The following is a 15,998-nucleotide window of genomic DNA, read 5'->3' as shown; positions in this document are numbered from 1 at the left end:
ACCCTATCACTTGCTACCTCTTATTCCAATGTTACAGTGTCTGCATGCAACGCCTTTACCACCAATCCCAAGCATCACAATGGCTACTACTTCTATGCTATTAACCTCAGCTGCATTCTTCTCTTTCCTCTCTGCCTTTACCTCTTCTGTTTCCTGTTTCTCTCAAGGATTTTGCTTTTTTCAGTAAATGAACTGTCCTTTTACAAACACCACCAATTAGTTATCCCTTCAACCAAACGTTTATTGAGCAGCTACCATGCATAATCCAAAAATAAATGAGAAACAGATTCGGGTTTCAAAAATCTTCATCTATTAAAGGAGAGAAGACATAAACACAAACAACTATAACATGCCATAGGAAAAGAGGTCAAGAAAAACTGCCATGATGTTCAGAAAAAGGGGAAACTCTACTCTTACTTGTCTTGGTTGCTTTCACTGTTACTAAATGCTTCAATGATGCTTTGTCACAAAAGCCTTTTATGTAACTAACCTAGATGCAGACACATAAACTCCAGATGCTTACAGACTTTAAAAAGCATATGTATGGATAAGAGAGGTCTGCACAGCTAAGCAACCAAATGTGCACATGATTAAAATCTAGAAGATCTGATTTTAGACTTCCCTAGTTACAGTCCTTTACCTTTTATGCTTCTGAACACGGGCCTGACAGCATACACAAACCAAAGTTCACATTGTATTTATAAATGAAATCTGTTACCTAAGTTGGCTTATTTTTTTCAGACCTGTAAGGAGAAAGCCAAGACTCAAATCTTAATGCTTTTCCCTTAGAGGCCTGAAAGAAAATAAACCAACAGAGCTGTTTCTGAACATAAAGCAAACCTTGGTTCTTGCACAGCTGGCGCCTCGAACCTCAGGTAACTCCCAACAAAGTGTGACAGAGCAATGCTGGGGGACTGAACAAAAGGTAAAAAGAACTTTTTAATCTCCATATGATTTTTCAGCTGGGTACTGCTGCCAACCTCTGGTCTGGGATCATATCGGTTTACTCTCTCTGCTGCTCTATTAGACGTCAACCCAACGTGCAGCTGAATGTTACCAAGGTAGCTAGCCCATCTCCCGTTCTAACCTGCAAAGCATCCTACTGGGCTCATCAAAGAAAACTTCATTTTCAAGGATTCCATTTATAAAGAAATATGCTTAAAAATGCATATACAAATATAATAAAAAACTATTAGACAAAAAAAAGATATTACCTTAATATGCAATATTGCTGTTCCTGGAGGATGAGCATCTGTTATTGATCTCAGAAGTTTTCCACTGGCCAGATCCCACATCGTGATCTATAAGACAACTAAATGCTTCAAAAACCAATCTATTGCTCTTTTTTGGACTTAAGTACCCTGCCTTGTGGCTGAAATAATCTATCCCTGGTCTATAAACATTGCAGGCAAAAAATTATGAAGTTGAAACATAATCAAAGGTTGTAGATCCATTAAAGCATAGGGCCTTTTATTCCATCTTCATCTCCCCTTCATCCTGCCCTACCTACTTTTCCCTTCAGATTTTAAACATTGTTCTTATACCAAGAAGTAAAAAATTTCAACAATAAAAAAAATTAAAAAAAAAAAAAGTAAAAATTTCTTCAATGAGTCAATCTCTTTAGCACTGGTAAAAATTATAAGAAAGGCTCACTGCCAAACCAACTAGTGATGTATAAATCACATGAGAAAAGCCAGAACTTATCGCCAGTTTCAGAAGTAGAAAGCAATTCTAAGAGTTATCCAGGAACACAGTAATGAGAATAGAGAAAAGAGAATATAGTGTATTTAAAAAGCAGCAACAATTACTTATGCTACTATAAGGAAGTAAATTTTGATATAACAGCCTGGTCGGTTTGTAAAAGCTGTTTACTTATATAGACTCATAAATTAAGATATTAAAAATCACAGACTCTGGCTCAGTTGATAACAATTATTAAAAACTGAACAAAAGTTAGACCAAGCAATCTAAGGTTAGCTCTACAGACATGTCACTTTATAATTTTTGGTCTTTGAAATATTGATCTAGAAATACTAGTTTGTTTAATTAATCAAACTGGGTAAATTTAATGCAAGTTTATTTTCACATCCAGATACTCATGCCAACATGAGTTCATATACAGAACTCAATGCAGTGAATTCCCAAATATCAACAAATGGACTGTAATAGCTGCGTTTGCATTTTGCCTAAACAACTGCTTTGTACATACTTAGTGCCCTCATCTGTCCTACTCATGCTTTTCTCCTAGCTCCAGTGTTATCACATTTCATTTTTTTCCTCCAAATTTTTATTTAAATTCTACTTAGTTAACATATAGCATAATATTGGTTTCAGAAGTAGTATTTAGTGATTCATCACTTACATATAACACTCAGTGCTCATCATAACAAGTGCCCTCCTTAATACCCATCACCCATTTAGCCCATCCCCCACCCACCTCCCCTCCAACAACCCTCAGTTTGTTCTCTATTGTTAAGAGTCTCTTAAGGGTGCCTGGGTGGCTCAGTCGGTTGGGCATCTGACTCTTGGTTTAGGCTCAGATCATGATCTCGGGGTTGTGGGATCGAGCCCCCCATCAGGCCCCTTGCTCAGCACAGAGTCGGCTTGTCCCTCTCCCTCTGCTCCTCCCCTGCTCACATGCTCTAATAAATAAATAAAATCTTTTAAAAAATAGTCTCTTATGGCTTGCTTCCCTTTTTCCCCTTGCCATATGTTCATGTTTTGTTTCTTAAATTCCACATATGAGTGAAATCATATGGTATTTGTCTTTCTCTGACTTACTTCAGTTAGCATAATACACTCCAGCTACATCCATGTAGTTGCAAATGGCAAGATTTCATTCTTTTTGATGGCTGAGTAATATTCCAGTGTGTGTGTGTGTGTGTGTGTGTGTGTGTGTGTGTGTGTGTACACACACCCACATCTTCTTTATCCATTCATCAATCAAGGGACATTTGGGCTCTCTCCATTGTTTGGCTATTGTTGATAATGCTTCTATAAACATCGGGGTGCATCAACCCCTTCAAATCTGTGTTTTTGTATCCTTTGGGTAAATAACTAGTATTGCAATTGCTGGATCATAGCATAGTTCTATTTTTAACTTTTTGAGGAATCTCCATCCTGTTTTCCAGAGTGGCTGCACCAGTTTGCATTCCCCCCAACATGTAAGAGGGTTTCCCTTTCTCTGCATCCTTGCCAACATCTGTTGTTTCCTGTGTTGTTAATTATAGCCATTTTGACAGGTGTCAGGTGGTATAGAGATACTAGGTTTTTTAAAATTGATTTTAACATTGTCTTATGGATAAAATAAAGTTCACATTTACCTGTCCTTTAGCAAAGCCACAGAGAAGTCTTGAGCAGTCATTGTTGATACTGAGGGCAGAGATGGCTCCATACTGACCTCCAACACTAGTGCTACCCAGACAAAGTCGCAAAGCTTGATTCTGATCTAAAGAAAGCAGATTTGTAAAATCAGGTGAAAGAAATGAAAGGAGTGAAAAATATGTATTGAGTATCAGCTTGTTTTCAAAGACTTGGGAGGTAGCAACAATCAAAAGAATCAAAGGATGAAGTTATATTCATTTTAATGTATTTATTGAGCATGTAGTAGATGCTGGGCACTGAATTAGACACTAAGAATGAAGAAAAAACCAAGATCTACAAGTAAGAATATAGAACTTGCTAATGATAAGTAAAAAAAAATCCATAAGTAATCTTTATCTCTTTGAACAAATGAACGATCTTTCATCTGTCTCATTCTAAAATTGTATTTCTTGCTGTTTACAGGATGCAAGGTTACAGAGAATACCACCCTTTAAAGTAGTTTTAAAATTTCAAAAATCAAAATTTATTAATTCAGAATTTGGTTGAATTTACATTTATATTATCCGCAAAGAAAAGGTTTCCTAGGCAAATTAACAGTGTGAACAAAATTATGGAGTAAATATTTAGACTACTTAAGAAAATTATTCTCAAGCATCAACATTTGATACGCTAAAAGCAAATAGTTCAAATCTCTACTAGATTGTTATTTAAGGGTAAGGATCTTGCCTTAATTCTGATTTTCTTCAGGAGGCATTCAAATATTTATTAAAATTTATTATCTAGTAAGTAAAAGAAATTCCTCTAAGACTTCTCCTAGGCAATGCTTATTCTGTGTAGAGTTCATTATTGTACCCACTTGAAAACAATGAAATAAAAAAATTCAAGTATAAGGAGGCATGCCTACAAAATTTAACTGTTTAGGGGGAAAAAAAACTCACCATATTTGCACAATCTGGAGTTCTCTGAACTCACCCAGCAATTGTTTGTGCCTCCCTTAACTACTTACATGCTATTCTTTGAGATAATTATGTCTTACTTCCACTATTAGACCATGTCATTTCTAAGGGCTAAGATCATAAGTGAACTAACACTCCCAGAATATCTAGCTCGGTGCCTTGCACTCAGGAGGCATCTGACAATCATCTGAATAGCTTCCACATTTGCAAATTTTCCTTCTCTAAGAGTAAATCTAGTTATCAGAAAGAACCTAAAGACATTCATTCTCAGATCTAGGGAATAATACTATGTAGACTTTTTGCCCATCCAAAGTGAATATTGTAAGAACATTTTTCTGTGTTCATAAACTGGCTCAAATAGCAATCCCCATCTCCCAAAGGAGTTCTGACACAATTAATGGATGCACCGTATCTGGCACACAGAAAATATTCAATGTTTTCTGAAATCATCTTGGCTTTTAGCCTTCTAAGATGAATATTCAAAAAGGAATAAAATTCATAAATACATAAGGCCTCATGTATTTAAAATGCCATTATCTTTATTCACCTCTAGAACGATTACAATGACAGATTTTTTCCTTCCTCACATATTTTTCCTTCCTCTCCCAATCTGATCCAAATTATTAAAATTTCCTTTATTCTATTTTCCCAACTCTGAAAACACCACCTCATTTTATTTTTGCTTTACTGAAATTGCCTGCCAAAACAGTGTTATCCATGATCCTTATAACTTGTCAGGGATGCCTCATACAGTTAGTGGATTTATCCACATATCTTATTTTGCAAACTGTCAAGACAGGATCGTTAGGCAACAGTGTTCTATATATATATATACATATATATATAGACCACTACTTTGGGTCGTGTGCGGAGGCAACAGATGGAATGAAAGTAAGAGGACAAAGACAGAAATTCCCTATCAGCCTCACAAAGAACCCCATGAGTTTGGGCTGCCAGCCTTCCAGGCACAGAGCAGTATCTAAAGAGCATCCTGCTGGTATCCTTTGTAATCTGTGCTTTGAGATCCAAACGGTACACAGTTCTGATCCACCAATACTTAAAGACACTCACTACTGCTTTCAGATTTAACAAAGTTCACACTTTAGACTATTTTAAGTATTCTTATAACTCAAGGAGAGTAAGAATAGGAGAATGAGGGAATATGATAAAGAATAAGGGTACCATTAAGGGAGGAAATAAAAGAGAAGAAGAAAAACTTCTAGATTAAAAACCGAAACAGGTCTGCTTTCCTATGGGTCCTGTGTACTACAAACTAGCTGCAACACAGGGGACCAAATTATCAAGCTTGGTCATTCCTGAAATATGTATGAAATTTACATCCCACGGGACTGTGTTAATGAAAACATTAACTTTTTCCCTTGATTTTTACAATGTATTTGTTATCTTTACAATGTCACTTTATATGGTAAGCACAGCAGTGAGGTGATGGACAGTGTATAAAATGTACTCTGGTTTTAACTCCAAAAAGATATTTGTCAATTCTTACTGCTGTCTTTATACATTCTATATTTATGGTACCATATTAACAAACCTGCTATCACGCAATTTAGACTAAATTCAGAAAAGGTAGAATTTCTGTGTAAAGAAGAAATCAGAATCTTATGGGAGAGGTTTCTTCTGCTAGGGTAACTTAACATTCTGTATCCCAGATTATTCTGGACACTTCTGGAAAAGGGTATTTGGTAAAAATAAAAATAAACCTCTTCCAAACACTTGAATTCTGAAGTTATATGGAAAGAACAGAAGGACCTGGACAGAAGCAAGAGAGGTAAAAAAAAAAAAAAAAAATCAGAGCTCTCCATCCTGAACTCCTCCAGGGAGCTCTTGATCACCTTAATTTTTAAGTAAAAATTCTATTTTCCCCTACTCTCGAAGTCTGCTTTATCTATTGTTGGGAGAAACCATTAAATTAGCAGTACAGCTAATTTCATTTACAGAGTCACATAAAATCACATTTGGTTGGCATTGTCAACTTAGTTTTAAAAAAAATTGGAGTGGGTCCTTATAAAGCAAATAACTCTAGGCAAGAAATATGAAATGAGACTATCAGCTTTCCTATAAACTTCACAGAGTTGGCACAGAGCTTAAATAAGAAAATGCCTATGAAAAATGTGAAAACTATCAAATGTTACAAAAATGCAAGGAATTATTAATGATAATAGCTTACCAATTAAGACAACTTGAAGCCTAGTTATCACAAACACTGCAATGAATTATACCTATTTCTTTTATTAGTCTATCTTCCAAAGTATACTTTGCTTAGGGCAGATCTCCTCAGCCTATTCTGAGCTTAAGAGTAATGTGCTAAATAGGAAAGAAAAGCCAGAAGTAATGTATAAATCTATAATAGCCATAAAATCTAAATCTGAACATACTTCAAGAGAATTTCTGCTCTTTCTATATACCAAAATTGACCCAATCCTCTACTTCTTCATCCCTAATTTGTTTTAACTAGTTCCCAAAGACTTTCAAAGAAGGAAATAACTAGATCCTAGAAGAAATCAAATTTAATCGTGTGTATAGAGCTCTCTTATTGCCAGCATTCATCATTCTTCAATACTACTCTTTTCTTACCCTTTGTACATATTAAAATATTCTATAAGACCAAAAGAAAAGAAGAAAAGAGGTAATACAAAACATTTTTCATTAAAGATCATGAAACAGTAGAAGCCCTTTACCTGACCTCCACCCAACACACAGAATTAAAGTCCTCATCCCCTCTATAAAGCTCACTGACGGAAGCCTGGGACACAGTGAATTCCCATGGCTAACTGGCTATCATCTAGAATGCTGATGCTTACAGTAAGCTAGCTGTGTTCCAAACCTGCTCATTTTTTTTCTAAACCTGCTCATGCCACTGTAATGTTACTGGACTTTAAAAACTTAATTAAACAATAGGTGAACTGATGAAATAGAGTGAAAAAGAAAGAGCTACTGTTTTCATGAAAACTAAATGAATGCTCATGAAAAACTTGGTAAAGGTGTTTCTTTGAAAACATGTCATGAAATAAGATGTGGACAAGATAATGGTCAAAGATTGAAGAGTTGTTTGGTAAAAACCCACAATTTTGAAAAAAAAATCTACAATTTTATACTCCTCAATTGATTCACAGATGCCTAAGCTTCTACCTTTTTTCTTTTTAATTAAAAGTGCAAATTCTTTGTGATGCATTACTGATGCAGTTTATTACAAAAAAAGAGCTGCTGACCTCCAACTGGCAGATACAAACTCAAAGAAAAGGCTTTGTACTGTAACAAAAGATTAAGGAGAAAATCAGTATTTGTATATTTTCAATCAAAATAAAACATTGAAAGTATGCATACATTTATAATTTTTAACATTCCCTGCTTTAACCAGTTTCAATTAGCTGTTTTTTTTTTCAGTAAGCATTTCATAAGAAGGCATCAACTGTAATTGACAGCATTCTCTTTCAACACTAAAAAGGTCAAAAGAAAAAGTCACTCATGCAAACCAAAATTACTATACCTTTTCCTTTGAATCCATGGAGAAAAGATCAAAAGAAAGAGAAAAGCAAGAAATCAGTTCAAAAGTTCAGAGAAAAGACAGGTAAAATTTCAAAAGTATAAGTGACAACCTTTAGTTATCTCTGGGAATGATACTAAATGTGATTAACCAATTTATGATTATATTCAGGTATTGATTATTGAAAGAGAGAATGCATAATATCCAAATCATAGCACAGTAAGTAATTCCAAGTCCAGGAAGTCTGATAGAAATAAAAGTAACTTCAAAAAGATAATCTACTTAAGTATACCAACAACCCAAAAAAAATAGGAAACTAAGGGCCTTGGAATAGGGACACATCTTTATGAAGATCTGAATTTTGAGATCCTATATTATAGGAAAAAAAACCAAGATACATAATAATAATCACATACCTATAGTCCATTAAAATAGGCAATATACATAACCTTTAAGAAGCTTACAATGATTACTATTTTAATGACCCAGGCCTCTATTCCAAAAAGAATCTAATGTTAACTTAAAACAAGTACAATTCTTCCTGCTACACTTTTCCTATGATCAACAAAGATATTTAAATGAGATCAGATTTAACCCAGATTTCTAATCTAGACACTTCATAGTATCATCACTCTGCCATTTGTTACTGTCATTCAGGCAAATTTTAATCCATTTGTTAAAACTCACTGTCCAAATAATCAGATTCCCACAAAAAATATTGAGTAAAAGTTACTAACTGCATGATTAAAAACCCAAAGCAGGCGCCTGGGTAGCTCAGTGGGTTAAGCGTCTGCTTTAGGCTCAGGTCATGATCCCCCACATCTGATCCCCTACATTGGGCTCCCTGCCCAGCGGGGAGCCTACTTCTCCCTCTCCCTGCCGCTCTGCCTATTTGTGCTCGCTCTATCTGTCAAATAATAAATAGAATCTTAAAAAAAAAAAAACCCAAAGCAAAACAGATTATTATGATTCTTTCTCAAAATGTTCACTTTGGCATACTTCCTTTTCCATGAGACTGTAATGAAAGATTACCATTTCATCATATCTACAACAAAGCTGTTGAGACCTAAAAAAATTAAGAAGCAGGCCCAAGGAAATTAAGAAGACAATAGCAGAAGACAATGTACTGTTCTCCTCTGTTGGGTTTTTATTTTTAAAGTATTCATTTAATTTGTTGCAGTAGCTCTACATGGATTTGATTATAAACAGACACAGATTCCTATAACCCTGTGGTAAGGAAGGGATGTTAAAGAGGACGGAGCTGAGGAAAAGTGAACACTGGTTAAGTGGGAACAAAAACTCAACATGCATTCTTCTGACAGATAAACATATACATTATACTCGATTCTCATTCATCTTAGTTCTATTCTTTTCTTCATATATCTTGGAAACTGCCTCCTTTTCTCTGAGGACAGAATTATTGAGAATGGTGAAAATGCACTGACCTAGGATTCAATATTTCTTGATTCTGAACTTGGCTCTGTGTATCTCTTAATCTCTCTAGTTCTCAATCACCTCACTGTAAAATAAGGACACTAAACTGAAGGTCCTTTTAAGACCCTTTCCCCAAATCCTTTCAATCTAACACCAACTATGCCTCCCCAGGAAAATAATCATTCTTACACCTGATAGGAGAGGAGGCTGGTAAAACTTCCTAGAAGCGATTAGGTTCTATCAGAAGTGTTTAAAATGTTCCTATTAAATTATGAAACATGGAAAAAATAAAAATAAAAAATAAAATGTTTATAAGCAACTGTCCTTAAGCAACTCCACCTTTGGGAATTTGTTCTAAAGAAGTAATCATGTGCACAAAAATGAAGTTACAAAGATGTTCATTGCTATACTGCTTTTTAAGAAACAACCCAAATGTCTTAGTGTAGAAAATGGTTAAGTAAATTATGGTGAATCCATTTAAAAGAATACTAAGTAGCCATTAAAAATGATGTTACAGATGAATAATTACATGCAAAGACGTTCATTATGATGAAAAAGCCAGTTACAAATTAACATGATTCCATTTTGGATGTGTACATATACACACACACGTACAAAAAAAAAGATTAGAGGGCCATACAGAAATGTTAGGGATTATTCCTGGATGGTAGAGTTTATTATTTTATATCTTCAACCGTTTGTTCATCGAAATTTTCTACTATGAACACATATCAGTTATGAAATAAGAAAAAAATTATTATTCAAAGAATCCATTCTAAAGTTCTCTCAAGAGAATTATATTTTGTGTTCATTCTTCCCAACTCCCAAACAATAAAACTCTATTATTTAAATCAATCACCTCTTAAAAGACTAAGTGTTAAAATCACATGATAATTAAGATTTTTAGCATATTTATAAAAAAGAATTCAAATTATTCAAAAACAAAGGAAAATAACCACTTTTTCATTCATATGGTAAATAATGATGCAAGGCCAACAGAGATTAAATTGTTGTACTGTAGTACTATGTATTAAAGTGTTCCCAGGTAATCCTTATATAATATACTGTAGATTCCTTATTAAAATACAATCTTATTGGGAATTCCATTTAAGAGAGATGCAGAAGACTGAAGATGCAGAAGAGAACATTAAAAATGACAGAAAAATGTATCTAATAGTTTTTAAATAAAAAAACAGAAGATGTTCTGCTCATAGAACTGAATTCAAAAGTAATGCAAAGAATAATGAAACTAGGACTATTTAGTCTCATGTAGAAAAAAAGAGAAAATACTTAAGACTATCCATCTACTATACAAATGAATGTTAAGTTTTCTTCTCAACCAATAAATGAACATGATTATAGGATAGAAATTTTTAAGGTTAGAGGGATTTACAATGTAAATGAAAAAGAACTTATCAGTTTGAGTTACAAAAAAATTACTGAGAAAGCCTGTGAATCTCTTTTCCTGAAGATCTTTCAGAATACCTGCTAGGATATGATTTAGAATCAAAAATCACCACCACCACAAACTGAGGCAAACAAGAGGACAACCCAAGGTCCCTTTCAACTTTATATTCCTTCTGTCTAGGTCTGCAGAGTCAAAAGATATGATGTGATAACTTATAAATTCATGGAGGAGAAAAACTTGCAATGAGCAACAGAATGAACTTGGGTCAAGTAATTTTAACTACAAAACTACTGACTGGGGCACCTGGGTGGCTCAGTCGGTTAAGTGTCTGCCTTCAGCTCGGTCCTGGGATCGAATCCCATACCAGCTCCACGCTCAGAGGGGAGCCTGCTTCTCCCTCTGTCTGCCACTCCCCCTGCTTGTGCACAAGCATGCGCGTGCGTGCTCCTTCACTCTGACAATAAATAAATAAATAAATATTTTTAAAAACCTACTGACTGCTACTTTTCAAGTTTTTCTGATTTTTTTTCACAAGAAACAGTTTACAACTGCTAAAAGATATAAAATCCAAAAGGATACTTAATATCTACAGTAAGGAAAGTACTTAGAAAATTTACCAAATATTAAAGCCAATCCATGAGATGTACCCACAGCTATCAGACTGGACACTGCCTGAGAACAAAAGGGAAGATTACATTTTGAAATATTACATCAAGGATCTTGAAACAATCCATGTTGAATTTGTTGGTCTTCTTTCCTTTAGGCACCAGATGACATACCAACTATTATAAATAAGGAGAATTTCATCTAGGAGGCAAAACGGGAAATGAAACTCAGGACGTTTTATTTCTGGGAATCCCTCTAAATTTACTCCAAGGGTAACAATATCAAAATATCATATGTTCAACATTATAGGCAAAAACACACCACTTAGCTTCCTCTAAAGCAATTTAAAAAAAACCAAAAATTCAGGGGTCCAGACAAAGTAAGAGGCACTTATGCTCCCCACCAAAAGCCAGCTATGAGGTGTGGGAAAGGGGTGAGAAAGCCCTTCAGTTTATTCACAGGAGCCAAAAGGCACCAGAAATATTCAAAATTCAGCCCACTTCCTCACCAACTGACTAACTAATAAGAAAGCTACAGGAGGCAGCTGGAAGTGTTCAAGCAAAGAAGGCACTAGTGTGCTTTCAATATCCCCCAGTTCTCTATAATCGCACCACAGATTTACTATTTGGCAGGCTTGGCAAGGGAGTTCAGAACTATTAAATGTACTATTTACCACGAAGTGATTTCACCAAATGCGGTTTTCCACTCCCTTATAACCAAAGGGAGGCCAAATTACAGAAGGAGCAAATTCACTTGGGCATGGGAAGACCACATATAAATAAACCTGGAAAAGGCTAATCATTATTCCATTATATGCTTCTCAAACAAAAGCCTGAAGAATAACAATACACTAGAAAGGAAGAGAACATTCAATATGGAAAAATTTTAAATCTGATTACTGACAGTAAATGACCTATGATTTTATTATAATAATTTACACAATAACTTTGAACATTAGAAGAATAAATCTAAGAAAACCCAATCAAACCCAAGCTTACCTTTAAAGGATTATTTAAAGTGTACTTACAATTGCTGTAGGCAAGCCAGCATCCACTTTGTCCTAAGTGAAATTAAAAGAGTATTTGAAAAGATATTCTCATTTTTAAACAGAAAATGATATAAGCCCCTCTCTTTACATATACTTTGATCCAAATCAATTACTATTATGTATTATTCTGACTTTCCAGATTAAGAAAACAGAAGTTTTAAAGAACATAACTGACTTGCCCAAGATTATTCAAGAAGTGGAAGAACTGTGTCTCAAACTCAGCTTCAGTTCCCAGGCCAGGCCCTTTAATATCACTTCTACATTTCTTTTCTGTCTGTCCCTGTCAATGTGGTCAACTAGTTATTAGAATCTCTCAGAAGGCAGAATCTATTTTATACAACTTTACAGAGCTTCCTGGGAACTAACTCAAGAAACTTATTTCAGTGCACAGGAATATAAGGAAGAGCAATCACAAGGCTGCCATGTTCAATGTTCTGGATAGCAGGATATACCCAACCTTGTATGGATATGTGTGTATAAAGTATACCTAAGTTTACATGCTTGACAATGAAGATGCATGCAATAAATATTTGATGAATGACTGATTTGTGTCCTGGATAGGGAAAAAGAATGAGAGAGCAGATGAAGAACATAAAGTAACTTCTGATTTCATTAAGAAGTCAGCTTACTTTAAAAGCTCAAAAACAAACAAAAATAATAAAAAATATATATAAAAAATAAAAGCTACAAAACCAGAGATGTGGGAAGCACTTTAGAGATTATAGAAATTTAGTACTGGTGTTACAACATCTTAGAGTAGTGATTCTCAAAAGCCAGGCTACATTAAAATCATCTAAGATACCTGTTAAAATGCAGATCCTTATGCTATACTACTAAAGATGCCAATTCAGTAGGTCTGGGGCGGTGCCCAGGAATCTGCATTTTAATCGGCATGTCAGGAGCTTCTTAGATAGTGGACACATTTTGGGACATTGTGCTAGGGTATCTCTACTATCTTAGGTGATCATCAAAGTGATAAATACCCTTTAAAATTAATTTGAATTAGTTTAAAATGTAGTCATCTGTCATAGTACTTTTATCTGTGAATGAGCTGTGACCTTCATTCACAACTCCAAAAGTTTCATCTCTCCTAAGTGTCATCCACGCATGGACTACAAAGCCATGATGAGCAAGGCCCCAGGCAACCCTACTAACATCGCTATCACTATCCACATGGCTGAAGGTATCACTGAACAACTATTCAGGAGAAATACCCCAAAATATAACTAGCTTTACATGTTAATAAACCAACCATCACAGAAAAGCATACAATTTAAATTGAGCTGGTAATCCAACATTAGGAAAGCAGAGTATGAGCACTGTCACAGGAAAAGCAGTTTTCATTTTAACAGACCAAAGGAGCTCAGCCATAGCAATGAAATAAGAATAGAATGCAAACACTCTGGGATTTATTAGAATTTTTCCCTCCTCTTCAAGAGGGAGAAGAAACCCTTTTAAATAACAGATTTATCTAATCAATGTTCAGTGTCTGAGTTTTAGTTCAGTCTCCATTATTCAAAATATTTTTAAAACTGCACAGGTGGGTCAAATGACTGTTCTGGTTCATCTTGATCTTGAAAGGAATGAATTTCATCACCTACATAAGGATTAAATTCAGAAAACGTCATGGAAATGTAATCCTCAACAGGTGGTTCCCATTCTAGCAAATCTGAGTTACTCTCCACCTAAAAGAGGAAGGACAATTGCCCAGGTTCCCTCCATGGTTTGACTATCTCTCTATTTAAATTGACTTCATGATATATAAGCTGGGTCAGGGTGTACCAACTGCCCACAGAGAACACTTTCTTTCCGTTTTGCCTTTTTGTTTGTTTGGTTTGGTTTGGTTTCTGCAACAGAAGTTTTCTTGGATAAATCTGACAACTGTAATGTGGTTATGATGTCATGATGCCATTCCTATATCAAGCTCTTATCCTTCTGGAAAATTAAAACTTTGTCCAAACTGAATATGCAAAATATCAATTAAGCTCTATGAAAACATTTAAAAAGTCAAAGTTCCTGGGATATGAATATGTCATCTTTTGTCATCATCATCATTATTATACATAAGATCTACACAATGAATTCAGAAAACTAAAACTGAAAGACCACATAGAATTATAGGCTTTGAAAATTTGATAAAACATACCAGAATCAGCACCTATTGTCTTGGTGATCTATTAAAATTTTTTTTTTTAAAGATTTATTTATTTATTTATTTTGAGAGAGAGAATGAGAGACAGAGAGCATGAGAGGGAGGAGGGTCAGAGGGAGAAGCAGACTCCCCGCCGAGCAGGGAGCCCGATGCGGGACTCGATCCCAGGACTCCAGGATCATGACCTGAGCCGAAGGCAGTCGCTTAACCAACTGAGCCACCCAGGCGCCCTATTAAAATTTTTTCATCAACTCAGTGCTCTAAAAAAATCTTCGAAGAAGACCACAGATACTCTGTTCCAGCCATTACACGCTGGCCACATTCACCAATACCACCTCCATTTCACAACAAAGCAGCACAACAGCGGAGCCAGAAACTCCAATTTGGAGTAATTGTTCTGCTATCTCCTAACCCAATGATATAAGACAAGTTAATGTATCACCTCTCGGAGCCTCTCTTCTCATTTGTAAAACAGGATATGGCTTTCCTTACTTTCAAAGTTGTAAGAATAAATAAAATAAGGTACATGAAAAGAGTTTTGGGAATTACAAGAAAATCACTCAGTTGTAAAAGATTCTGATCAATCATGTCTCCGTATGAAAAGACTAAAAAAAACAAACATTGTAACTCAACCAAATACACAAGATGGCAACTAAACTGAAAACGAATTTAAAGAAAAGCCAGATAGTGTTCCTTTTAGGCTTGCTGCCATATTTCACTTAGGCACACCAGAGACTCTGAGCAGACCTTTATTTCATGGCTGCACTAATTTCTACGTCAAGATGTGTAGCCATGTCTTATGAGTCAAAAACAATCACATAAGACCCATGAAAGCCAGATTCTTTTTTTTTTTTTTTAAGCCTCGGGCCAAGAGAAGTGCTGTGCTTTGTTTTATGCTCATTCCTACTTCATTATGCCATTGCAGGTTACAAATCTGGGGAAGAGAACAAAATACTTACAGCTGCAGACACTATCTGGGCAGAAATTCCCTTCAAAAGTGAATGTCGCATAACTGACCCATGGAGTGAAAAAGAATCAGGTAATTTCTTCTTCCTAAAAAAAAAGAAAAAGAAAATGTTGAAGAACATAAAAAAATTTTTTTGAAAAAGCAGGGTCTCAAAGCTTTGAAAGTCCAAAACACACATAAGAATAAGAAAAGTAGAGGGGTGCCTGGGTGGCTCAGTCGTTAAGCGTCTGCCTTCGGCTCAGGTCATGATCCTGGGGTCCTGGGATCGAGCCCCGCATTGGGCTCCCTGCTTGGTGGGAAGCCTGCTTCTCCCTCTTCCACTCCCCCTGCTTGTGTTCCTGCTCTCCCTCTCTCTCTCTGTCAAATAAATAAATAAAATCTTAAAAAAAAAAAAGTAGAAAACAACACTGACTGTAATTTGTTAGCTCTGTTTGCAATGACGTACAAAGAGTCTAACAGTCCTACATTAAGATATTGTACTAAACCCACCTTGAACCTCAGAGAAGCACAAGCAGGAAAATGAATAAAGCCACCATTCCTTTTTCACTGATTCAAACTGTTCCTCGCTCACCTTAAACTATGGCAAGAGGTTCTACTA

General features: G+C 35.4%; 1 protein-coding gene across 6 annotated transcripts in view; it reads right to left on the bottom strand.

Moving 5' to 3' along the window:
* The window catches only part of VPS8 (VPS8 subunit of CORVET complex), a 244,539-nt gene that overhangs the window by 204,350 nt on the left and 24,191 nt on the right, over nt 1–15,998 (bottom strand). For all 6 annotated transcript variants that reach the window (XM_081830850.1, XM_081830876.1, XM_081830874.1 and 3 more), the window contains exons 5-9: nt 15,393–15,486; nt 12,261–12,293; nt 11,245–11,299; nt 3,324–3,448; nt 1,215–1,301 (exon numbers count right to left, since the gene is read on the bottom strand). In XM_081830850.1, the coding sequence (XP_081686976.1) occupies nt 1,215–1,301; nt 3,324–3,448; nt 11,245–11,299; nt 12,261–12,293; nt 15,393–15,486 (394 nt within the window). The remainder of the gene's footprint in view (nt 1–1,214; nt 1,302–3,323; nt 3,449–11,244; nt 11,300–12,260; nt 12,294–15,392; nt 15,487–15,998) is intronic.

This window comes from Leptonychotes weddellii, chromosome 1 (genome assembly GCF_054177405.1).
Source record: "Leptonychotes weddellii isolate Sample4059 chromosome 1, ASM5417740v2, whole genome shotgun sequence".
Taxonomy (NCBI): Eukaryota; Metazoa; Chordata; class Mammalia; order Carnivora; family Phocidae; genus Leptonychotes; species Leptonychotes weddellii.
This window is presented reverse-complemented; position numbering and strand designations above follow the sequence as displayed.